Here is a 26,882-nt window from a genome sequence, read left to right on the forward strand (position 1 = left end):
ATTGCGCCTAAAACCACAATTGCATATAGTCAAAACCCATTGAATCCAATTGTGGGGGGAGCGGGGCAGGGATTGCCAGCATCATTTCCCTCAGAACTCCAGCCCCTTTTAATTTAATTTAATTTAATTTAATTTAATTTAATTATTTATTTTGCCACGCGCATAAAGCTGAATGTGCACATGTAAAATGTGTGTAACTTGGGGCTTGCTGTAGTTTTAACGTGGAGAGCCCCCAGCCTGGTGTAGGGAAGGCCAAAGCTTATTCTATTTTATTGTTTGTTTATTTTAATTTCTCTCCTTTTAAAGCGGTGTACAAATAGGTACAGGAGGGATACACAAGCGACGCTGCATGCAGTGAGTTAAAAGATAATCAGGAAAACTGAACTTGAAATGCCTTCTTCTCTTTTAAAAAACAACAAACAAACCACCAAACTGTTAGTACCTTTGAAAAGCTAAGCAGGGTCTCGTATGGTTTCAAATTGGATGGGAGACCATGTGTTGAGATTCCTGCATTGCAGGGATTAGACTAGATAACTCTCGAGGTCATAAGATAGTGCCCTGTGGAACACTTTAGCACAAGGATCGTGAGGCCAAAACCCAATTTCCCAGTGTTATTCTCAGGTTGGAGAAGAAGAATAAGAGTTTGGATTTGATATCCCGCTTTATCACTACCCTAAGGAGTCTCAAAGGGACGCGGGTGGCACTGTGGGTTAAACCACAGAGCCTAGGTCTTGCTGATCAGAAGGTCAGTGGTTCTGATCCCCGCGACGGGGTGAGCTCCCGTTGCTCAGTCCCTGCTCCTGCCAACCTAGCAGTTCGAAAGCACGTCAAAGTGCAAGTAGATAAATAGGTACTGCTCCGGTGGGAAGGTAAACGACGTTTCCGTGTGCTGCTCTGGTTCGCCAGAAGTGGCTTAGTCATGCTGGCCACATGATCCGGAAGCTGTACGCCGGCTCCCTCGGCCAATAAAGCGAGATGAGTGCTGCAACCCTAGAGTCGGCCACGACTGGACCTAATGGTCAGAGGTCTCTTTACCTTTAAGGAGTCTCAAAGCGGCTAACAATCTCTTTTCCCTTCCTCCCCAACAACAAACACTCTGTGAGGTGAGTGAGGCTGAGAGACTTCAGAGAAGTCTGACTAGCCCAAGGTCACCCAGCAGCTGCATGTGGAGGAGTGGGGAAGCGAACCCAGTTCATCAGATTACGAGTCCACTGCTCTTAACCACTACACCACACTGGAGGGGAACCACTGTAAAACTGTGCCCCAAATAGTCATCCCTCAGAGCTGGCCTTTTGGGATGCAGTGGCATATATTTATACAAATAATTATATATCCCCATATCATAGACATATGCCACAGAAGTTTAAAATAAGCCATGCAGTAACATCATATTTAAAACCAATTAAGAACAGAAGAATTCAAAGGAAACACCAGTAGACCATTAATTGCCTGGGTACGTCTGGAATGTAGAGCAGAAATGTTTTCAGCATGCTTTTAAAAGCTGGCACAGAAGGTGCCCATTGAACCTCTTTTGGAGGGATGTTCCAAGAGGTAAACATCTGGCTCTTATTATTTAGTTCCCTGTAGGCTCCCATGGCAAGAATTGGGAAGTCTTCGCTATTTTGCCAGGCTGATTACAAACCAGTACAACCAGTTTTGAAGTGGGAGGGAGTTTGAGCGGAAGAGTCAGCCAGCACATTTCTTAGAGGAGGCTGCAAGGAGCAGATTGCATCTGTGCTTAGGCGATCCAGCGCTGTACGCAGGTAGGATTGGGTCCTGGAGCAAAGAACACGCAGGAAATTGGATCAGGGAATGGGTGGTTGTGTGGAGAGAGGATTTAGGGCAGCCTCAGAAGATACAGTGGAATTTCTTTGGCTGTTCTTCCACAACTCAGTTGTATGGGAGAAGACCAGGAGGTGGATTCTGTAAAGCTTACATTGTTCCTGACCATTCGCTGGGCTGGACGTGATGGAAGTTGCAGCCCAGCAATATTTGGGAGGGAATGAAGTCTCCTAGGTTCTATAAAAATATGTTTTAATGTGCTCCATGTTTTGGTGGAAAACAGGGTTGTGTGTGTCGTTGGTTTTTTGTTTTGGTTTGTGTGGATATGGGAAAAAGTGGTGTCTTGCCAACACTTTGGGTGGGGTTGTAGAGTCTAGCAAAGAGCTGATTGCCAGGATTCCCGAGTCCCACATTTCAGAACCTGTACCCCAGTTTGTCTCTTCCCTGTCACTGCCTTGGGTTTCCACCCTACCATGCTTTCTCTTGGAAAGTGTGCTTGTGTCCATTTGTTTGTTCATTTGTGAGTGGGAGGCTAATTGGCGGATGCCTCAAAGGAAGCGCACTTCCTGATTTAAACTCATTCCAGAGTGTCTGTCTCACTGGGTGGGACTCAGAGAGAAAAACTGAACGACGTTACTGTTCCATAGCAGTGGAGAGGGCTGGAACACACGAGAGCCTCAGGTTAGCCCTCAGCCTAATGACTTGCTCTAACTATGAAGTGTGATTTACTTCCCAAAGAATTAGAGTAAAACCACACATTACATTAACTACACTGTTTGCCCTTGAGTGCAGTAGTTTCCTTTCAAAATGTCCAGCGTGGATCAGGATCTTGGTGTGTTTTTTTGGGGGGGGGGCTTTAAACTTCTTCCCTCTGCTGTGGTCCCACATCTGAAGGGGAGCCCCATGCCTTCTCTTTGCAAGGGGAAACAAACTGCCATTCGGTCTAGTGCCTATGCTGGGTTGCCATATGTCCTGTTTTTCCAGGACACGTCCTCTTTTTCATGGGTAGAGTCGTCGTAGCGATCCGTAGTTAAAAGCAGAAGTCGGCAAACGTGTCCTCTTTTTTGCTCTTCAAAATAAGGCAGCCCTAGCGCTGGGAGCATTTCCCCCCCCCCCGGCAAACAGTAGAAAATGTTCACAAAAACAGGCAGTTTTGCAAGAATTCAGGGTAGAATAAGCAAACGGGCCTCAATTTGTTGCTGCTGTTATGGCAAACTTGACGCAAGTAATTAAGTTTGCAGAAATTGGGTTGTTTTGCTGGTGCTTACTAAGAAGACAGCTATTCCCAGATTGCATTTGAAATTATAGGTTTAAGTTACTTTATGGGGTTGCAGATTATATATACTGCGCTGCTCAGTGGACCAACAGGTTGGGTTAGGTAGGTTGGGTTCCTGGGGTCCTTTGAAATTCTTCTTCTACCTAGGTGATGAGATAGTCTGGGCCCCCAGGCAAAACGGCAAACGCAAGTAACACATTCCTGTTGTGGCTTGACATTTCACCTATATAGCTATGCTCTTCCTTTGCTATAACATCTTGTTTCAGCATTGCATATTTTGAGGCTTGACCCTGCAGGGGAAAGGAGCGAGCTAGCTGTGTGCTAGACGGAAGCAAACTGCTAAAATCAGGAGAATGAGTGTGGCGGCTGTAACTCAACCTGGATCCTCGCTGCCGGTGTGATGCTTTGATTCATTGATCTACAGCTTTTTGGGAAAGTGTTGACAGCCTCTGTGTTTTCCTTTGACCGGGCAACTCTTCCTGAATTTGCAGCCGCTTTAACCCAAGAAAAGGGCCCCTTGGGATTGGGAAAGATGCAATTACCTCCCGCCCCCCGGAGAAAACAGAAACAGGCTGGCTTCTTTGCTCTCTCCAAAACGCAAAGCAGAATTGGAAAATCTGTTAGTACCGGAGCAATTTTGTTTATGTGGTTTTTCTCTGCTTGCCAAATTGCATTTGAGGTGCTTTGCTGCAATGCAATAAAACCCATTTAGAGGCAACTGCTGAGTTGAAGCCCTTGCCACCATCTCCCCCCCTCCCCAAGCTAGCTACTGTATTTTTCGCTCTATAAGACGCACCAGACCACAAGACGCACCTAGTTTTTGGAGGAGGAAAACAACAAGAAGAAAAAAATCTGAATCTCAGAAGCCAGAACAGCAAGAGGGATCGCTGCGCAGTGAAAGCAGCAATCCCTTTTGCTGTTCTGGCTTCTGGGAAAGCTGCGCATTCTGCATCCGTGCCATAAGACGCACACACATTTCCCCTTACTTTTTAGGAGGGAAAAAGTGAGTCTTATAGAGCAAAAAATACGGTAATTCAGTATGGTGCATTGGCACACGGTGCTTGGGACTGATCAGCACTAGCTGTCTGTGGACAGCACCCCCTACAAAACGTGCAACTTCCGTCTTCTGTGGACAGGCCAAACGAGTCTTGTTGTGCTGATGGAACAAAGCTCCAAGGAATTGCTGACTGGAGAGACGGAGGACTGGAGGGACCTAGAACACCCAGGGCCTAACTGCATGCTGTATTGATTGTGTGGTTCTTAGTCACACCAAAATTCTTTAAAATGCAATGTTGTAAAAGAACATCTTCAATAAAAATTTATAATAATAATAATAATAATACAGTGGTACCTCGGGTTAAGAATTTAATTCATTTTGGAGGTCCGTTCTTAACCTGAAACTGTTCTTAACCTGAGGTACCACTTTAGCTAATGGGGCCTCCCGTTGCGCTGCCGCTGCACGATTTCTGTTCTCATCCTGAAGCGAAGTTCTTAACCTGAGGTATTATTTCTGGGTTAGCGGAGTCTGTAACCTGAAGCGTCTGTAACCCGAGGTACCACTGTAAATGCAATGTTAGGCACCCAGCTGGGGGAGGGAGTAATTTTCACCTGGGCTGAAGCACACAGAGAGGGGGGATTTAACTCTTGTATGCTTAGCCATAATCCCAAGGGAATTTAGCCCCCATCCCTGCGCCCTAAGCTGGATTTAACAATAGGGAAAGGGAAAGCTACCTTTGAAGGTGACCCAGAAAGTGCAATTAATTCAGAATGCGGCAGCTAGACTGGTGACTGGGAGTGGCCGCTGGGACCATATAACACCGGTCCTGAGAGATCTGCATTGGCTCCCTGTATGTTTCTGAGCACAATTCAAAGTGTTGGTGCTGACCTTTAAAACCCTAAACGGCCTCGGTCCTGTATACCTGAAGGAGCGTGTCCACCTGCATTGTTCAGCCTGGACACTGAGATCTAGCTCCGAGGGCCTTCTAGCGGTTCCCTCATTGCGAGAAGGGAGGTTACAGGGAACCAAACAGAGGGCCTTCTCAGTAGTGGCGCCCACTCTGTGGAACGCCCTCCCATCAGATGTCAAGGAAATAAGCAGCTATCCTATTTTTAAAAGACATCTGAAGGCAGTCCTGTTTAGGGAAGTTTTTAGTATTTAATGCTGTATTGTTTTTAACACTCGATTGGGAGCCCAGAGTGGCTGGGGAAACTCAGCCAGATGGGCAGGGTATAAATAATAAATTATTATTATTATAAAGCCTTCATTGGTGCCATTGCAGCACAGGTGTTTGGGGACAAAATTTTTTATTTTGGGATCACAGCTGGGGAGGGTAAGGTTAAGTTTCCCATCCATGTGCATTGCAGCCCCTGTGGAAATTGCCCTCCACGCCTGGAGGAGTAGTTACTATTTTTTAAAAAAATTCACTGACCTGGTTGCAAAAGATGTACAATCAACAGAGCAAGTATTTGGGTTGCAGGCACAACGACGTGCTTTTTTAAACAAATAGGGTTGCAAGGAAAAGGATAACTCTGAAATGTGCAGTTTATCAGATTTCTCATTCGACTGAAAACTTGTTAACTGGCCACTGCCTCTAACCCACATGCAGTTTCTTAAGTATCTATACAATTTGCCATATTCCCTTTGGCTGTCCCTGCCTAAAGAAATTTCCCTCTGGCAGTGACTGCCCTGGTTCTGTCACCCATAACTATGCTTTGCCGGGGGGGGGCATGCCTGGCCAGTAATTACCAGGGTGTTCTTCCTATTGCTGGGTAGCAATGGCTTTATTATGAAGTCTTGCTGTGCATAAATAGATCTGTTTGTGTCTTGTGGAAAACAGTTCTCCTGTGCTGAAATTATCTCCATATAGGGGAGAAAAAAATGGCATTTGTAGAAGCCTGGTGTTACATATGTACAGGTAGCCTGCAGCGTTGGAGGCCCTGAAGCTTGGACTGTTATGGGGACTCCTTCACAACCAGCAACGTGGTCTGAATAACCACTGCTTCAATGGGGGTATTCCACAACAGATTGCCACATTTTTCATATATATTAAAATAATTAACTACCACATCTCAGATTTTGATGAAAACCACTGGATTGGATTATCTCACACATCAAAGTCACTAGTGTGAATTAAAATTTCCTATGCCTCATAGTTTCTGAGCTTTGGGGAGGTGAAAAGTAAGAAAATTTATATATATGTGCATGATGCGCTTTTTAAAGCAATATGGACTGTAGTTGCTTCTGGGGCCCTTCTGGGATAAGGAGCCTTGAAGCTTAAGCATTACCATACTTTTCTGTGTATAGGATGAGGTTTTTTTTAAATTAAACAATAAGGTAAAAAATCGGGGGTCATCTTATACATGGATAGTGCATAGGGGGGACGTGTAATTGGTTGCTGTCGAGACCTGGAGATTGTCAGCGGCTATTGGGTGTGTTATTAGTTGCTGTGGCAAGGGCTGGTGTTGATTGGCTGTTGCTGCATCAATTGGGCGGGCGATTGGCAGCATCTGCTGGCAAAGGGACTGACAGTAAGCAGCTATTACGACGCGTGCAAGTGGCAGCGCAGGTCATGAGGGTGAGCGATTTTGGGCAATCCCCCCTTAAAAAAGCTCAAAATATATGGGCAATCTCCCCCCATTTTCTTAATTTAGAGTGTCCCAAAATAGGAGGCGTCTTATACATGGGGGCGGGTTATAGAGTAGTACCTCGGGTTACATATGCTTCAGGTTACATACGCTTCAGGTTACAGGCTCCGCTAACCCAGAAATATTACCTCGGGTTAAGAACTTTGCTTCAGGATGAGAACAGAAATCGTGCTCTGGCGGCACGGCGGCAGCAGGAGGCCCCATTAGCTAAAGTGGTGCTTCAGGTTAAGAACAGTTTCAGGTTAAGAATGGACCTCTGGAACGAATTAAGTACTTAATCCGAGGTACCACTGTACACGGAAAAATATGGTAATTTCAAAGTAGATCTGCACCTATAGTAGTATGTTAACAGACCTGACTCTGCATATGAAATGGGTCCTGCATAAGCAAAGCTTCTGCAAACCTTTAAGTCTCTCTTAATGCAAAAGTTATTTTTCAAAGGTATTATGTGAAGAGCAAAAAAATAAGCATTAAAAAAAAGAGAGCACCCACTTTTGGATGGTGGCTAGTTTCTGTTTGGGGAATGACGTTCTTTGTCTTTGTGAGGTAGCTGCTGAGTTTGGGGGACTTTGAACGGAGCAGAGGTTCATAGAGTTTGAGAGTGCGATACTCAGGGTGGATTTGCCACAGGGCAGATAGGTGTTTGCGCATGAGCCCTGTTGTGAATCATAGTGCTGAACACCCCCAAAATCGAAATGTTAAAGGGAGAAAGTCCTCAATGGAGAAGCAAGATTTGCATGGGAGACCGATCTATCAGCAGGGCAGGGCCATATAGCTCAGTGGCAGAGCAGTTGCCCTGCATGCAGAAGGTCGCAGGTTCAACTCCCAACATCTCCATCCAGGGCTGAGCAAGGCTCCTGCCTGCAACCCTGATGAAGCCATTCAGTCTAGACAACACTGAGAAAGGTGGACCAATGATCTGACTTAGTACAGTATAAGACAGCTTCCTATGTTTTAAAACCAGTGAAACCTGCAACCGTGAGGTGCTTCCTGTCTGGGTACCCCTATTGCAGATTTATGCCACGGTCCTAGCTCTCTCCCACAGAAGCAAGTCTCATTAAATTCAATGGGACTTACTCCCAGTGAAGCAGGGTTAGGATTGCTGCCTTAGAATGACATCTGAATGCTTAGTCGGTAGAGCACGAGACTCTTAATCTCAGGGTTGTGGGTTTGAGCTCCACGTTGGGCAAATAAATTCCTGCATTGCAGGGGGTTGGACTAGATGACCCTCGGGGTCCCTTCCAACTCTGCAATCGTATGATTCTGAGTGGCGTGTGTGTGCATGATTCTGAGCTGCATTTCCACCTTCCCTATATCCAAATGATTCTGTGCTCCAGTCTACTGCCTCCCGAGGAACAGATTAGCTACCACCGTTCTTGCCTCGGAAAATGCTGATATTCTTTTCTTCCCTGCATTCTTGCTCTAGCTCAGAAGTCCTGTGCTCACATCCTTCTTACTCTAACAAGAATCTTTGCATTTTCCCACCTTCTCTCTAAGGAAACCAGGGATTCTTCCCTCTCCAAATTAATTATCACATCACAACTCCCATCTCACTTAACCTCCCAACTCTCTTAGATCATGACAAGATATCACAGCATTGCCAAACTGTGGGTTGGGCCTAGACTAACAGCACAATTCCAGGCACTTCTACAGTGGTACCTCAGGTTACATACGCTTCAGGTTACATACGCTTCAGGTTACAGACTCCGCTAACCCAGAAATATTACCTCGGGTTAAGAACTTTGCTTCAGGATGAGAACAGAAATCATACTCTGGCGGTGCGGCAGCAGCGGGAGGCCCCATTAGCTAAAATGGTGCTTCAGGTTAAGAACAGTTTCAGGTTAAGAATGGACCTCTGGAACGAATTAAGTACTTAACCTGAGGTACCACTGAACTTAAGATTTAAATTCCCATTGAAATCAATGAGGCTTATTCCAGGCAAGAGTGCCTACAGGATCTCAACCTTAGTTGCACATAGGTCCCATAGGAGTTAATGGGATCACTTAGTAATGATTTACAGTTCAAGCCTACCCACGTCCACTCAGAATTAAGTGCTGTTAAACTCAATGCAATTTACTCCCAGGCAACTGGGGTTAGGATTGCAGACTTGCTTCTCCACTGAGAACAATGGGCCATTAACTAAGGTGTCAAGGAGCTGTCAAGAAGCCAGGTCATCCACTAGGCAGGCACACACCTGGAAGGTGGAATGCAATTAGCTTTTTATTGGCAGAGGAACAACAATGCAGCAATGCTCCTGGTTAGCCTTGACTCAACAAAGGTGTTGCTGAAACTAAGCTCTAGGCATGACCTTTCCCCTCTAGCCTCTCCCTCTGGATCCCTCCCAAGCAGAAAAAGGCTCTTCTGGGCATGTCAGGCGCGTTGTGCAGGACCGGGCCATTCTGGAATGGGGAGTCAGGGGGAGGAGAATAAGGAGGACTGGGACTGAAGTGTAGGTGGGTTCCCGCGAGGCTAGACACAGTGATAACAGCAAAAACCTTTATTGAGCTACAGTGGTGCCTCGCAAGACGAAATTAATCCGTTCCACGAGTCTCTTCGTCTTGCGGTTTTTTCGTCTTGCGAAAGCACGGCTATTAGCGGCTTAGCGGCTATTAATGCCTTAGCGGCTTTAAGAAAAAGGAAACAAACTCGCAAGAACTCGCAAGACGTTTCGTCTTGCGAAGCAAGCCCATAGGGAAATTCGTCTTGCGGAACGACTCAAAAAACGGGAAACTCTTTCGTCTTGCGCGTTTTTCGTCTTGCGAGGCATTCGTCTTGCGAGGTACCACTGTACATAACTGGGAAAAAGAGGCAAAGCAACTGCTTAGATAAATTTCTGAAAGCCTGGGTCACTCCCAATGTGATTGGCTGTCTAAACTTCCAAACTGTGAATCACGACTCAAGAGTCCAAGGGCCAATGGCCGAGGCCCAAATCCTGAAATGTTCTGTGATTGGACAGCATGTATCGAATCAGAACACAGGAGCTCAGATTCCTTAGGCCAGACTCAAGCTCAGGCAAACGCAGACCACTGAATACATAACAGGGACTGTTTGCGCTCACGCAGCCAGTGTGGTGTAGTGGTTAAGAGCAGTAGATTCGTAATCTGGTGAACCGGGTTCACGTCTCCATTCCTCCACATGCAGCTGCTGGGTGACCTTGGGCCAGTCACACTTCTCTGAAGTCTCTCAGCCCCACTCACCTCACAGAGTGTTTGTTGTGGGGGAGGAAGGGAAAGGAGAATGTTAGCCGCTTTGAGACTCCTTAGGGTAGTGATAAAGCAGGATATAAAATCCAAACTACTCTTCTTCTTCTTCTTCTTCTTCTTCTGATCCAGTCCTGGAGGACCCTCCATCTCCTGAACCCCCTGAATCGCTCAAGCCTCCGGTTTCTGTCTGCTCCCAGCTCTTCCCTTCTGCTGATGGCGCCACTGTGTCCCACCACCAGGCTCTGGGCTCTTAAGGTGTCATCTTCAGAGCTCTCCCTGGGGGGCTCTGGGGAGGCAGGCTCATAGCTGTCAACTTTCCCCTTTTCTTGCAAGGAATCCTGTTTGGAATAAGGGAATTTCCCTTTAGAAAAGGGAAACGTTGACAGCTATGGGCAGGCTTCCACCAGACTTCTTCATCCAACCTGTGCCTGACATAAGTTTGCAGTCTAACCCTGTGAAAGATACAAATTCCTAACCTAAGGTATCTTGCTTGGAGTTGGAAAAGTGGGCAGTTTACCTGAATTAAAAGGTGCCTGTCTGTCTGTGTTGTTGTAATTTAGATCCTGCCCTTCTTTCTGAAACGGCCCTCCATCTCTAACACCCTAGACTCCCATGCTGGCTCATAGTTTGCATGCACCCTACTACCGCACAGCAAACATTAACTATTTTAAAATCTGCTGGAGTTGCAGTCTGTGCCCAAGGCAACAATATTTGCTTACGCTAGAAGGGGGGAGGGAAACCCCAGTTTCTTCCTTTATATTCATGCCCAGCTGCATCCGGTCTTTTGCTGGCAGTGTGCAACAGACGTTAACCAATTAACACCCCGTGGTTTTCCTACAAAATGCTTAGCAGCAGCTACTTCTGGAGTAGAGAGCATTGGATTTTATGCAAGGTCACATCATTGTGTTTGGGGATGGGGGTCTAGGAAAAGGCAGGCTTGTTATATAATAGCACTTGTTGCTCTTTACAGCGACTGTGTGAAGTAGATTATATTACCATTCCCACACAGATGGGAAACTGAGGCTGAGAAAGAGGAGTCTGTGAGTCTGTCCGTGGCCACTCCAGATATCTCTATCTCAGCAGTGAGTCGAACCAGATTCACCAGCCTAGCTCTACAGTGGTACCTTGGGTTACATACGCTTCAGGTTACATACGCTTCAGGTTACGCACTCCGCTAACCCAGAAATAGTGCTTCAGGTTAAGAACTTTGCTTCAGGGTGAGAACAGAAATCGTGCTCTGGCGGCGTGTCAGCAGCAGGAGGCCCCATTAGCTAAAGTGGTGCTTCAGGTTAAGAACAGTTTCAGGTTAAGAACGGACCTCCGGAACGAATTAAGTACTTAACCCGAGGTACCACTGTACTAAAGTGGGGTGGGAGATCCTGCAGGGAACATGCTAGTGAAGCAGCACAAAACAGGACTGAAGTCCAGACCAAGATGATCAAGGGTCTGGAAAGCAAGCCTTATGAGGAACGGTTGAAGGAGCTGGGCAGTGTTTCCCAACTGTGGCCCCCTTCCGACCTTGTTTTCTTCTTGTGCCCCACCCCACTCCATCCTACTGGTAGAAAGGTAGCTATTTAAATGTTTTGTTTGTAACTAGTACATGTTTTATTTATAATTTTTATAATTTACAAAAATACAGTTACTTAAAATGATAGGAACATAATGAAATATTGTTGAAGCAGAAAACAGAGCTGGAAGGGTCTCAAAGGGTAAATCTTTCTAGTGCAACCCCCTGTAATGTAGGAAACTCAGCTAAAGCATCCATGACAGATGACCACCCAACCTCTGCCTAGGAACCTCCAAGGATGGAGAGCCCACAACCTCCCGAGGGAGAATCAACTTCCATGTATTATAAAAAGTAAACAACACTTTTTTTAACCCCAGTTATTTGACACAGAGGAAGAAACCTACAGATAACAGTTCAAAAGCACACCCTCCAACATTTCTCCGAAGGAAATAGGGATGTCCTATTCCATAATAATGGACGCGGGTGGCGCTGTGGGTAAAACCTCAGTGCCTAGGACTTGCTGATCGCATGGTCGGCGGTTCGAATCCCCGCGGCGGGGTGAGCTCCCGTCGTTCGGTCCCAGCTCCTGCCCACCTAGCAGTTCGAAAGCACCTTTAAGTGCAAGTAGATAAATAGGTACCGCTTTATAGTGGGAAGGTAACGGCGTTTCCGTGTGCTGCGCTGGTGCTGGCTTGCCAGCTGCAGGTTCGTCATGCTGGCCACGTGACCCGGAAGTGTCTTCGGATGGCGTCGGCTCACGGCCTCTTGAGCGAGATGAGCACACCACCCTAGAGTCGGAGACGACTGGCCCGTACAGGCAGGGGTACCTTTATTCCATAATAATAATTTTATTATTTATACCCCACCCTTCTGACTGGTTTGCCCCAGCCACTCTGGGCGGCTTCCAACATATATATAAACATAATAAAACATTAAACATTAAAGAAAAACCCTTCCCTATATAGGACTGCCTTCAGATGGCTCAGCGGTCAGATAACATTTCTCTGATGAAAATTGGGACGTCCTAAGGAAAAGCGGGACATTCCAGGATCAAATCAGAAACTGGGACGACATCTGTAAATCCGAGACTGTCCCTGGAAAATTGGGACACTTGGAGGGTCTGCAAAAGGCACACAGGGAGTTCTGTATATATGGGAGAATTTTAAAAAACAAGTGGTCCTCAATGACCTGGTGCAAAAAGATCTTGTCATCCGGAGGAGCCCCGGCTGCCTAGATAAAACACTATAGCCCCACACACTTTTACCTGGGAGTAAGGCCCACTGAACTCAGTGCGGCTTTCTTCTGAGTAGACAGTTATTTACTTAGATGCAAGTCAGAAGCGCCAGACGACCCTGCTTGACTAGGCGCTGGGGGGGATTTCGCCCCATGTTTTGAAGAACCAGGCCGACGCTGCTGACGGGCCCTGCGCCCTTAGTCAACATCTGAAGGCCCCAATCTGCTAGGTTCTAGGCCAGCACTGGCGGCAGCTACAAGCAGTGGTCAAAACGGGAGCCTCAGAGATCGCCCCCTCCTGCTGGAAACAAACAAGAAAATGCATGTGCAAAAAAGGCACTAGGCTGCCCCCTGGTGGGCTGCCCCCTTACCTGCTTGTGATTGGCCAAGCAGATCGTCAGCCAATCAGAATTTTCTTTATAAAAATATTCTTTTCTTCTCACTTCCTTCTGTGGCTCCTTAGCCTCGTGCTGTGCCCCCCCCCCACTTATGTAATTTTCACCTGTGCCATATGGATTCCAGTTGGGAAACACTGGTCTACAGGGTTGTCACATGGAAAAATGGACAACTTGTTTTCTCCTGCTCTGGAGGGTAGGACTCAAACCAGTGGCTTCAAGCTCCAAGGAAGGAGATACTGACCAAACATTGGGAAGAGCTTTCTGACAGCAAGAGCTGTTCAACAGTGGAACGGTCACCCTCAGGAGGTTTTTAAGCAGAGGTCGCATGGTCATCTGCCATGGATGATTTAGCTGAGATTCCTGCATTCCTATGATTCTCTGCTCACCAGCTGGTGACAGTCCAGTCCTTCTCCCTGCAGAGGTCTGCACATCTCTCAAGAGTCCCAGTGCCTGCTTGTCCCAGGGTACCCAGACCCATGTCTGGTAACACGCCATCCATTTCACTACGAGTTCTGATGGACAGGGAGAGACGACAATAGGTCCTGCCTGTTAGACTATGCCTAGGCCTGAGCAGGCGGACGATGCTGAAGTCTTTCCTCTTGGACAGCGAGGGGCAACGCAGCCAGTGTGGTGTAGTGGTTAAGAGCAATAGACTCGTAATCTGGGGAACCGGGTTCGCGCCTCCACTCCTCCACATGCAGCTGCTGGGTGACCTTGGGCCAGTCACACTTCTTTGAAGTCTCACAGCCCCACTCTCCTCACAGAGTGTTTGTTGTGGGGGAGGAAGGGAAAGGAGAATGTTAGCCGCTTTGAGACTCCTTCGGGTTGTGATAAAGCGGGATATCAGATCCAAACTCTTCTTTTTCTTCTTCACACTGTGATTCTGGTCCCAGTGGGGTTGGAGAGGGATGCTTCCATGGGGCAGGCCCTGCCTTCCCATTCCCTTATGGAACCTGGTCCCATGCTCTGAGGTGTGCTTCTCCTAGCTTGTGATGATGCAGCCGAAACGGCTTGAGAATAACAGGATTGTGCAAGGCGCACTTGAGGGAGGTTTCTAGATCAGAGAGTTGTCAACTTTTGCCCAATTGGGATCTAGCCAGAACACCTGGTCTCACGCCCTGTTTTCCTGGGAAAGCGATTGTGGATCCTGACTGTGGTTCTTATCTTACAAAAGCAATCTGATCAGACTTTCCTAATGCCCTGCTGAGCTTTGGAAGCCTTTTGTCTTTCCAGAGATGCACATCATCTCTCCTTATTATTCTGCCATAAGAAAAAAGAACACAGAAAGAGCCTGCTTCATCAAGTGGCCCATCTAGTCCACCATCCTGTTCTCACAGTGGCCAACCAGATGGAGCAGGTTTTCAACTTCATGATATATCACCAGCTGACCATCGCTACATCCGGATATATCACAATGTCTGAAATAAGGATGGAGCTGTGATGAGTAGGAACGCGGGTGGCGCTGTGGGTTAAACCACAGAGCCTAGGACTTGCCGATCAGAAGGTCGGCGGTTCGAATCCCCGCGACGGGGTGAGCTCCCGTTGCTCGGTCCCAGCTCCTGCCAACCTAGCAGTTCGAAAGCACCTCAAAGTGCAAGTAGATAAATAGGTACCGCTCTGGCGGGAAGGTAAATGGTGTTTCTCTGTGCTGCTCTGGTTCGCCAGAAGCAGCTTAGTCATGCTGGCCACATGACCCAGAAGTTGTACACCGGCTCCCTCGGCCAATAAAGCGAGATGAGCGCCGCAACCCCAGAGTCGGTCACGACTGGACCTAATGGTCAGGGGTCCCTTTACCTTTACCTTTATGATGAGTAGGGCTGCCATCCATCCGGGCGAAATTTCCCAAAATCAGTAAAAATGTTCAGAAAAACGTGGGAAGCCATGTTGGAAGTGTTGCTTTTTTGGCAAATTTCCTTTAAAAAAAAATAGTTCAACAACTTTTGTGTCTGAATTTTCACTTTTTGAAATATGGCAACCCTAGCAGAGGCATTGGCTGGCTTCACAGTTTTCCCCACATTGTGATTTTTGCATAGCACACATACACACATACACACACACATGCATCATGATTCGCAATATATTGCCAGGACGTGGGTGGCGCTGTGGTCTAAACCACTGAGCCTCTTGGGCTTGCCGATTGGAAGGTCGGTGGTTCGAATCCCCGTGACAGAGTGAGCTCCTGTTGCTCTGTCCCAGCTCCTGCCAACCTAGCAGTTTGAAAGCACGCCAGTGCAAGTAGATAAATAGGTACGGCTGCGGCGGGAAGGTAAATGGCATTTCTGTGTGCTCTGGTTTCCACCACGGTGTCCCATTGTGTGGTTTAGTTCTGCTGGCCACATGAGCCGGAAAGCTGTCTGTGGACAAACGCCGGCTCCCTCGGCCTAAAAGCGAGATGAGCGCTGCAACCCATAGTCGCCTTTGACTTACCTTTACCTTTTTACCTGCCAGGTCAAAAATTATGAAACCGATATCATGATATGGACTTCAAACCGGTTTTGGATGCTACATTGATAGACAGTATTGCCCAGCCCTACTTGGGCTTGGGATTTAGTTCCCCGAAACACACTCCTATCAAGACTTGGTTACAGCTTGTGGTTTGTTTGGGACAGCCTTATATCTGGGTGGAGCAGGGAATCAAAAGGTTTTAGCACTTCTTTCCCTCTGATGTAATTAAATCAATAACTTAGACGTGGCAAAGGCATTATCATAATTTCCTGCCCTTGGGGGAGGCTGCATATTGCATGAGTTGCTTCTCTGATCTTGCATTCTCACAATGTGGTGGCACACCCAAAATAGAGACTAACACAGATGTGTATAAGGCAAGCCTCTAAAACCTGGGCGAGGGAGTGTTATATGATTGTATGCCTCTGCTGTAAGAGCTTCAGGAAACACTGGTATCGAGATTTTTAGTTTTTAGTTGCAGCCTTGTCTGTGTGCATATATAAATGCAAATATAAAATGATGCCGTTTCTATTTTCATTGCCCTCGCTATTAGTGTTATGGACAGATTCTGTGGGGCCCCTTCAACTTGGTGTAGTTTAGGGCCTCAGCTAATAATAATAATAATAATAATAATAATAATAATAATAATAATAATAATAATACTTTATACCCCGCCCATGTGGGCATCTCTCAACAGAATATTAAAAACATGATAAGACATAAATCTGCCCCTGGCTGCATGGTGGATAGCTGTGCCAATTGTTTCTCTTATCTCATGCCTGAATCACTCTGATGGTGTGGAAAGCTCTCCATCAAAGCACGCCCTCCTGCTTTGATATCTGAGGCAAGGCAAGGCAGTGACCCACTTGGGATCTCCCTAGCTCAGGGATCAGCAAACCTTTCCAGCAGGGGGCCGGTCCACTGATCCTCAGACCCTGTGGGGGGCCGGAAAATATTTTGGGGAGAAAAATGAACGAATTCCTATGCCCCACAAATAACCCAGAGATGCATTTTAAATTAAAGGGCACATTCTACTCATGTAAAAACATGCTGATTCCCGGCCCGTTCTCGGGCCGGATTTAGAAGGCGATTGGGCCGGATTCGGCCCCCGGGCCTTGGTTTGCCTACCCATGCTCTAGCTTAACCCCAGCATGGCAGCTCCCATGAGAAGATCCTCACAGTTTTTGGGAGCAACACTCTGCAGCGTGAGGGAGCAAGCTGATGGGAGGTGGTAGAGGAGCACGGCTGCAAGTAGCGAGGGAGCCGAACCTCCGAATCCTGCCTCCATCTCGCTCACCCCTTTAAAACAGCAACGAAAACCCTTGCGTTTTTCTTGAGCGTTTTCCAGATAAACCCAACAGTGTAAAATCGGTGTATATAAAACGCACAGAAAGGATCTCCTGAATAGGGGAGCTGTTATACCTTTCTGCTTGTTCAAGAGCCCTCCCACCTCCTCAAAGCTGGGGAAGTGCTATCTAGGCTTTCGGAAGGGAGTACAGTGGTACCTCGGGTTACATACGCTTCAGGTTACATACGCTTCAGGTTACATACTCCGCTAACCCAGAAATAATGCTTCAGGTTAAGAACTTTGCTTCAGGATGAGGACAGAAATTGTGCTCTGGCGGCACGGCAGCAGCAGGAGGCCCCATTAGCTAAAGTGGTGCTTCAGGTTAAGAACAGTTTCAGGTTAAGAACAGACCTCCAGAACGATTTAAGTACTTAACCCGAGGTACCACTGTACTGTATGGGGCATCAAATGTTGCTGAAAGCCGCCATTGAGGGCTGCATTGGCTGAATGTAGTATTTTTCTTCCCTAGGTCAAGGGAGGAGGAGCTGCAGCCCTCTGGATGTTGTTAGACTCCAACTCCCATCAGCCCAGATGTATGGCCAAAGCTTGGGGCGGAAGGGAGGTGTTGTCCACCAACATCTGGAGGACCACAGACTCCATAGCCCTTCCCTGGAGCCAGCTTACCTTCCTCCCCATCTCTTCACCCACACCTTCCAGACCTTATATTGTGACTGGAGTTGCCGGTGAAAGCACAACCCGCCATTTTGTACCATATAAACCGATAGAGAGCTCTGCTTAGGGTAGGTGTTATGTACTGAGCTGAATCCTAGAACAAAAGGATCCAGAATTCAGCAGTCTGACTGGCCTGCAGGAGCAGCCAATCAGGCTTTTGGAGGAAGTGAATCCGTAACCTGATTGGCCTACGGGAGCAGCATGGAATTAGCCAATCATGCAGGGCCCATTGTGTAATTACATTTTGGGGAAAGTTTCATTCATTACTACGAGTTGAATAAAGAGCATGAAATTCAACACTCGACTCCGAGTACGGTATATTTCAGCAGGGTTCCCCAAACTTGGCTCTCCAGCTATTGTCGGACTACAACTCCCATTATCCCTAGCTAGCATGACCAGTGGTCAGGGATGATGGGAATTGTAGTCCAACAACAGCTGGCAACCCAAGTTTGGGAATCCCTGGCTTAGGGGGTGCCCCCCCCTGCCCAATCTGTTCACAGCTGGGAAAGCCCCCCCCCAATCTCCAGTCTAGTCCTGGAACATATGTGGTAATGGGATGGGTAGGAGCTGGGAAGCTAGTTGGGGTGGTGAGGGCCAGTGGTTAGAGTTGTGGTTGATAGCCCAGATTTTTGGATTCTCAGGTAAGAGAATAGTCTCTTCTTATTGACAAGGGAGAGTATTCCCAAGCCTGCACATGAGGAGTGGGTTAAAACTGCTCAGACTTCTCGTATTTTTGAGTTACTACGCCAGATGTTATTGCCCTTCTTTTTGACGGCTCTCCTGTCACTCCCCTTAACTCCCTGGCAACAGAAAACTGTTGTCATGGCAGCCAAACCTTGGGCCTTGGCAATGTGCAGTGAGGTATGTGGTAAATTTTATTCAGAAGGCCCACACCCCTCCTTTGGAAGCGATTCATCCATTTTCTCCCTTAGTGAAAACCAACACATATTACTTTTCCCTGGAGGGAGGGGATTCCAGATGTTTCTTGCCTGAAGCAGTGGAGCTGCTTTGGTTGTGGAGATTCCTTTTCCCAGCTGCCTTTTTTTTAGGTTAATATCACGACATTATCTGTTTAAATCTTTTTTAAAGGATGGTTTATTTATTACAACCAAGGTTTTTCGAGTGGCTGGCAGGGTTCACACTAACATGTATGTGGTGGTTCAATGCACCATGTAGTTTAGTAAGCCATGATTTAGCATTATGTGCAAATCAGGCCTGTGTGGTGGAGTGCAAATTGTAAAATGTGCTTCTTTTGGTATGTTTGCCTGGCGCTACCTTCATTTTCCCTGAGTACCAGAGAAAAGCTATCCTTCTCTACTTTGAACCCTTCTCTACTTTGAACCCTTTTGTGGTTTCGTTGCTGTTCTTGTACTTCCTTCATTGTATTTTATTGTTTTTACCGTTGTTGTAAACTGCAGTAAAGCTGGTGGCAAAATAATTAAAGCTGGTGGCAAAATAAATATCCCTTCAACTCAAATTGGAAAATAATAATAATGATTTCTTGTTTATTTACTCAGTGTATATTCTGTGGGTGGCTAACAGTGGAAATAAAGCATACATAAAAAAGGCAAAGCCATAAAATCTAAATACAGCGTAAAAACAGCAGCAGAGTATCAAACAAAAGTAGAAGCAAAGACGAACAAACTTCAGAAATATCTAAAGATCTATTATTATTATTATTTTATTATTCATTACATTTATATACCACTTTTACCTCACAAGGATCTCAAGGTGGTGTACGTGGTTCTCCCCATTTCATTCTCACAACAACCCTGTGTGGTAGGTTAGGCTAAGAGATGGTGACTGGCCCATGGTCACCCAGTGAGTTTCATGGCTGAGACCTGGTGTCCTAGGTCCTAGTCCAATCCTATAATTTACTAGACAATTTCAATATTTAAAAGCCTGAGAAAATAAAAAAGGTGTTCACCTAGTACCAGAAGGTAAAGGTAGAAAGGTAAAGGACCCCTGGACGGTTAGCTCCAGTCAATGTTGGAATGAAATCACAACAGACGAGTAGCAGGTGTCATCGAGAGGCGTCTGCCGGGGCGAGCCCTGGGAACTCTCTTTTATTGAATATTACAAAACATTGCCACAGGTGTGCTTGTGGCTGATGGTTGATACAAACACAAAGAAACTTGTTGCTGATTGGTTAACATAAGTACAAGGCGGGAATTACATGTGGACATTAATCACCGATAGATTAAAGGCTGAGAAACGAAGTTGGAACTAGACAGGCATGAAAGCTCCTAATTAAATTATAACTAAAGATTAATATGGCTAAAACAATTACTAATGATTGATCATAACATGAAAGAATATAATAAGTGAATTCCGTAGATGTGGTCAGCTGTGCATTAAGAACAGGTCATAGTGTCAGTCTAAGGAAATGAGAGAATGTCTTGGTCTCGGTACAAGCTGTGCAGTGTGTGCAAAAGGCAGGGAAAAGCTTATAAACAAGAGTTCCCAGAATGCAAGAGAAAAGAAGCAATGCTTCCCCATAATGCAGCAGTTATGTGCAGAGAGAGGACTTCCCTTTAAGTCAAAGGCGACTATGTGGTGCAACACTCATCTCGCTTTCAGGCCGAGGGAGGTGGCGTTGGTCCACAGACAGCTTTCCGGGTCATTTAGCCAGCATGACTAAACTGCTTCTGGTGCAACAGAACACCCTGACGGAAGCCAGAGAGCACAGAAACGCTGTTTACCTTCCCGCCGCAGTGGCACTTATTTCTCTACTTGCACTGGCATGCTTTCAAACTGCTTGGTTGGCAGGAGCTAGAACAGAGCAACGGGAGCTCACCCTGTTGTGCAGATTTGAGCTGCCAGTTCCAGAACGACTAAAGTGAAGGTGACAGGCAAGGATCCTCTAGGGACTGTTATCCATAACTGCGGTGCCACCACAGAGAAGACCCATCTTTCTTTCACACCTCCTCAAGTTCTTCATTTATAGCGAGGGAACGTAGGCAACCTTTGCTATCTGTTTGGCCAGGTCTCAGCCAAATACACAATGACACTCACCTTTGTCATTGTGATGTCAGCCTTTTGCCAGGTAAAACTGCAATACTAGTGGAAGATATTCCAAGTCCCCAGAATGCAGTCCACCACCTAGTGCTGTTTTGTGCCATTTTAACTACAGGCACAATACCTTTCTGCCTTTTATGTGTAAGCCACCTTGAGTCCGTGTTAGGGTTGGGGGTCGAAGGCAGGGTATAAATAATAATTGTCAATGTATGAATTTGAGGGGTTTTCGATACAGGTTTAAAGGGATGTGTTCATCCTCTCGTTCTCTCTCTTCTCTTAGCCAACAAGCTAGCACCCTCCCAAGATGGCGGAGGCTCACCAGGCCGTGGCGTTCCAATTCACGGTCTCTCCAGAGGGTATCGACCTCCAGCTGAGCCATGCGGCCCTCAAGGAGGTTTACCTCTCAGGCCTGCGGTCCTGGAAGAAGAAATTCAACCAGTTGCGGGTAAGATAGGGATAACGAATGTTATGTACTGAAGTTCTCACCCTGGGCCAGCAGGGGGATACTGTAGATAGTTCAGGTCCACATATGCAAATAAGGGATCGAAAGTGACGTTCAGTGATTGGATAGTTACAGAAAGTTGTTACAGTTACGTTGTACTGGAGCTCTATATAAGCAGGCTGGCTGAACCCTTCAGTTCAGTTCTGTTCTGGCCTGTGAATAAACAAGAGCTGTTTGAAGAATCGCTGTGTCGTCTGATATGTTCACCCACAACTTAACAACGAGCACCTGCTCAAAATGCTCTGGAATTAATTTGTATCTGAGAGATAGCTCCGTTGGTAGAGCATGAGACAGTCATAGGTTCTGGCCTTGTGTTGGGCAAAAAGATTCCTGTATTGCAGGGGGTTGGACTAGATGACTCTCTTGGCCCCTTCCAACTCTGCAATTCTACGATTCGGTGACATTCATGTCTTGAGAGCCCAGCTCTTAGTTTACTCTTGGGAACCCAACCCTTCCATGTTGGAGCCTTAGGAAGAATTAAACTGTAATCTAGGGAAGCCAAGGCAGTTGAAGGCCTGGGTTAGGCATGAGAATAAGGCCTCCCAGGTTTTCGGAAAGGACTTGAGTCCAGTAGGTTCGGGGTATGGTGCGAATGAAAGTTTGTTTGGCCAAATAGGAACAGGAGGTTCTGGGAACCATTTTAGAACTAACCCTCAAGGGTTTAACAGAGAGTGGAAAGTGCCCAAGTGCCCCCCACCCAAAGAGATCACGGTGCTTGTTCTTCAATAATTAAAGTTCAATAACATTGGCAACCTGTTTCTTTTTAGTCAATAATCCATAAATTTATTGGGTGTCCTTGTGAAGCTGCTGTCTCCATTTGTATTATGGAGGGATGGCATACAGGGTTGTTGTAAGGATAAAAGAGAGCTATGAATTAGGAGGTCCTTCTTAAAATCGCATCTCCATCATGAACTCAGCAGGTGATCTTAGCAGTTCAGTTACCTGATTTGAAGATCATACTAAACTACAGTTTAGTTTGTTTCCCTCCCAGTACAGCAAAGACAGAAGCTGGTACTAATGAGCAGCTTGCTTGTACTTGTTAAGACTATGGTTTGTTCCTAACTATGGTTTAATGTGAAGGACATGCAAACAGGGCCCTAGTGTAAAATGATGTTTGATGCTGAGATGTAGCTTGGAAATTGAGTGTGGGTTGCTCGAAGCAAAAATGAGAGAGCCAGCTTATAAAATGTTGGGGCCTGTTTAATTAGTTATAAGCAACAAGCACCATTAATCAGCATCCAACAGTGCAAAGCACATTCAATGCAGCTTACATTCTGAGAAAACAATGTGTTGGTTGATTTTTAGGGCTGAAATAGCTATGTTGTCAAGTATAGCCTTCCTGCTCTCCACAAATCCATACTGCTTCTTCAAGAAAAAGTGCACACCAGCAGTTTTGCCAGGTGTTTGAGGGAAAGGAAGTGAGTTAGCAGTTTAGGGAACTGGGCAAAGTTCAGTCCATGTACCATATTTTCCAAAGAAAGGGCAATGTGCCTTCAAAACTACAGAAGATTTGACTCATGACGATAGCAGCAATCTGTTCACATTCATCTTTTTGTGACCTCTCCTAACAGAACAGTTTTGTGACAGGCGTGTATCCTGCCAGCCCATCCAGTTGGCTGTTCATGGTTACTGCCATCTTGGTAACCCAGTACTCTCGACTTGACCCCTCCATGGGCATGATTGGAAAGATCAAGGAACACCTGCCAGTGAGGTATGGAAATGGGAAGGGAGAAGGGTGGGAGTTGTGGATGAATCCATGAGGGGGAGGGAGACTAAAACTAAGGCCTGGTTTTCATACATTCTGGGAAATAATGGTCTCCTGCTATGAGAACAGGCGGCAGCACATCTCAGGCTTTTGTGAATTCTCCAACCCCTCTTGTCACCTTTCAAGCCAATGAGGAGGAAATGGGAGGCCTTTGCTTTTAGACAAACCCTTGTTTATGGTGGCCTCTGAAGTTACGAGAACTGTGGTTTGTTCACACTTACGAGAACTACCCAGAATCAAACTGTGGACTTACTTCCCATCTTGTCCTGAAAACATTGTTTAAACAAACTACATTTCTCTGTGTATGGGGTACTATGGTTTGTTTAAAATTGGAAGTAAGTGCTTCCAAACTCCTTCTCCTGGAGAATGAAAGAGGAAAACTGGGGAGCCTACAAATTCAAGGCTTGCTGTGGCTTATTCACATAGTGGGAAATCATGGTTCCATGTTATTTTAAATTGTTTTCTTGGAGGGTTGCTTCAAAACCACTCACAAACGCAGTCCAGGGATGTGTCCATGTCAAACACATTGGGGAGAGTGCATTTCGTTGATTCTGGAAGTTGCCCTCAGGTCAGAAACACTTGGGTACTGCCAGGGTCCTTTTGGCCAGAGGTGTTGTGGTTGGGATACAATTTTCTAGTGACAAAAGAGTCCTCTTGAGGTGTTCAGTGTGAACACGTGAAGGGGTTTTCATGCCTGAATAGGATAGCCCCACATATGCTAGCATGGTACCATGGAATCAGCCTCAAGCCTGAAGAGGGCCTGGCTCATGTAAGGATGTATGCACCTAGGGTTCCTTCTAAGGGGATAACATCTATGTACCTTATAGAATAGAATAGATATTTATTACGGCCATAGGCCCATACAGATAAAAAACAAGACATAAATAACAGCTTGTGAACGTGGGAAAAAACAGCCGCTAAAACATCACTATAACAATAAAATACTGTAAGATGGAATGACATACTGCGCCTTAATTAGCTTGTAGTGCACCTTGGCAGCGCTTTTGGGTAAGGACAGCGACCAGAAACCTAGCCACTCTCAGGGTCGTATGGATATCCTTATCCTGCAGGATTTGGGCAAGGTGGAATTTTGGTGGGGTACCCTCTAGCTTCTGTATGATTGATCCCAACAAATTTGCCCGTGGCACATTAAACAAGGGGCAAGTAAACATAATGTGCTGAAGCGACTCCGGCGTCTCCTTATCACATACACACATGGCGGAGGCTTGGCCCTTTGAGAATCTATGTCTCAGGACATTGGAGGGAAAAACGTTAAACCTCGCTTTGGTGAAGGCCAGCCTATGGGCAACAGTCGAAAGGGAGGAGAGGTATGATGGAACGCAGTAAGTTAAAGTGATACCAATGTTCTGGGGCGAACAAACACCTCCCCCCAGCGAATAATTTCGCTGTAAATCGATGTCATCCAGTCTTTGGCGGATCAGTCTTTGAGCAGTGATTTGATCTAGTTTTAGGGAATCTAAGGGAGAGATTCCATAGCTCAAGAGTTTGGCCTGGATTCTACTAGTCCAAAGGCTGGAGAATTCATCTCGCCATAAGCATTGGACAAGGTAATGGTCTGGTAATCTATGCCACAATGATAACCAATAATTGAAGACTTGCTTCCACAGGCAAGTTTCTAAGGATGCGATCTTCAATTCTAGTCGCATGGCTGCGTTGCTTACGCACAGGGGGAGCATTAGGAGCCGACGTAGGAATTGGTTTTGCAGAGTCTCAAGAGGAGCAAGATCTGTCATCACGGCCCAGAGCGGGGCAGCATAAGCTAGCACGGGAACCACTTTTGCCTTAAACACCTTTAGGGCCGAGGGAACATGCAAAGCTCCATCCGAAAAGAAAAATCGGAGGAGCGCATATGACAGAGTTTTGGCCTTGTTAAGTAGGTGTTGAATTTGGGATAACATCTCTGATTGGCAGCAGGCTTTGGAAAGCACATTACTTCATTGCCAAAACAACGGCCTCTTGCTTGGATGACTTTAGAAAAACATATGGAGGATAGTTCTGTCTTGCATTAACATGATGGAATCTCCATATTCACAGAAAGGGGGCATTTGATTGGCGGCTTTTGGAGAGAGATGACTTGCTGAGATGGACCTTTAGTTTAAAACAGCAAGTCCACATTTTAAACCCTTAAGCATTTGTGTGCATGTGTGTTAGTCTGGAGACATCAGATTAGAAGACAGAATTAGGTTTTCTTCTCTTGTTTTAATTTTAAGGCCTGTACGTTTTTCTCCCTCTCCCTCTCTCTTCCCCACCATGTTGTCCTCAGTGACTACTTGTCAGATCAAGGCCTGACAGTCCTCAGTGCCCTGGCTTTTTCCACAGGGCTGTGGCTGGCCCTCATCGTGACCATGCGTAGCATTCTCAAGATGCTTCTGTGCTACCATGGCTGGATCTTTGAGGAGCACGGCAAGATGTCCAACACCACCAAAATCTGGCTGGTATGTATCGCAGAAGAAGGTACACTATGGGGAAGCAGGCTGAGAGAAGGGAGCATGCTGCGTAGGGCTGGGCGATATCTGGTTTTCAACATTGTGGTAGATGACCAGCTAAGCCGATATGTCACAATGTACGAAATAAGGATGGAGCTATGTAGAGGCACCGGCTGGCTTCATGGTTTTTCCTGCATCATGGTTTTTGCCTGCTCGGTGTAGTGGTTAAGAGCGGTGGACTTGTAATCTGGTGAACTGGGTTTGCTTTCCTGCTCCTCCACATGCAGCTGCTGGGTGACCTTGGGCTAGTCACACTTCTCTGAAGTCTCTCAGCCCCACTCACTTAATAAAGAATTTTTTTTTATTTCCCCCCCAAAGAGCAAAGAAGCCAAGACAGCGAGCGGGATCCATCCCGCTTGCTGTCTTGGCTTCGTTTTTAGCCGTGGGGCTTGGGGCGGGGGAAGCCCAACCTTCCCCCGACCCCAGCTCCCAGAACAGGCAGCTATCCGCAAGCCTTCCAAGCGCAGCAGGAACTCCCGCCGGGCTCCAAAGGCTTGCGGATAGCTGCCTGAAGCCTGGAGAGCGAGAGGGGTTGGTGCACTCTCCAGGCTACATAGCTGCATCCTTATTTCGTACCCCTCTCGCTCTCCAGGCTACAGTGAAAGCCTGCATTCGCTCCATAGGACGCACACATATTTCCACTTCATTTTTGGAGGGGGGAAAGTGCATCCTATAGAGCGAAAAATACAGTACACCATGGGTGGAGAGACTGCATGCATCAGCCCCACTCCTAAAGTCTCTGTCTCTACTAGCTCCACCCTGGACTTAAGGCATGGAGTGGGGCGGTTTCAAGGAGGATTCTAAGCATTTTTTCCTGGGTGGCAGCGAGAGAGGCAGCGCCATGAAGGCGTTGGGCACCAAAGCAGTTGGGAGATGCCTCCCCACTCCTAAGTGCCCAACACCACCTCTCTATCGTATGCGCATCTTTGCTCCTAATCATGTTGTTGCAAAGTCCCGTTTCTATTACTTTGTGTCTCAGCTGAAGAAGAAATCTTCTGGGGAAATTGTGTACTGTGGACAGGTTTTGGAGAAGGCTCCATTGAAGGTGGAAAATTTTGGTATCTGGCTGCCCTATGATTCTCGTAGCGGAACTCATAGCTGTTACACAGTGCTATCGCAATATGGGAGCCCGTCACAGAGCTTGTGCTCACTCAATTCAGATCATGAAGGTTGAAGAGATCGCTGCTAGCAAGTGCAGCAGACCAGCTGTCAAGCAGTTCCATGATTCCCAAATCAAGTTCCCTCTGCCAAAATCAAGTTCCCTCTGCCATGATTCCAAAATCAAGTTCCCTCTGTCGTCAACACAAGCCACGCTTCACCATTAAAGGACCAAACACGTTCTTCTAAATGCAGACGTGGTTCATTTGCTCTGAGTTTCAATAAAGTTCTTTTGGGGCGGGAGGAGAAAAAGGAGGATTCTAAGCATTCTCTGCTGAGTGCATTTAGGTCCTGATAGTAGGGAGAATTCTAATTATGGTCACCTGAGTGATCAAAGAATCCTCTTTCAGACTTTGTGGCTCCACATTTCCCCCCTTTTTCCTTTTTTTTATCTCACACAATTTTCCCAAGGAAACTCAAGGACAC

General features: G+C 46.6%; 1 protein-coding gene across 7 annotated transcripts in view; it reads left to right on the forward strand.

Annotated features, from left to right (window-relative positions):
• CPT1C (carnitine palmitoyltransferase 1C) overlaps positions 1 to 26,882 on the forward strand; it is a 53,428-nt gene that overhangs the window by 4,118 nt on the left and 22,428 nt on the right. For 2 of the 7 annotated variants that reach the window (XM_083469673.1, XM_083469678.1), the window contains exons 1-4: positions 1,608 to 1,763; positions 20,805 to 20,969; positions 22,598 to 22,737; positions 25,076 to 25,247. In XM_083469673.1, the coding sequence (XP_083325799.1) occupies positions 20,829 to 20,969; positions 22,598 to 22,737; positions 25,076 to 25,247 (453 nt within the window). In that variant the 5' untranslated portion in view covers positions 1,608 to 1,763; positions 20,805 to 20,828. Of the gene's footprint in view, positions 1 to 1,534; positions 1,552 to 1,607; positions 1,764 to 2,366; positions 2,464 to 20,539; positions 20,666 to 20,804; positions 20,970 to 22,597; positions 22,738 to 25,075; positions 25,248 to 26,882 lie in introns of those variants that run through there. The other 5 variants (XM_083469675.1, XM_083469679.1, XM_083469677.1 and 2 more) reach the window with 4 other exon arrangements.

The sequence above is a fragment of the Podarcis liolepis genome (assembly GCF_965112155.1).
Source record: "Podarcis liolepis genome assembly, chromosome: 13".
Taxonomy (NCBI): domain Eukaryota; kingdom Metazoa; phylum Chordata; class Lepidosauria; order Squamata; family Lacertidae; genus Podarcis; species Podarcis liolepis.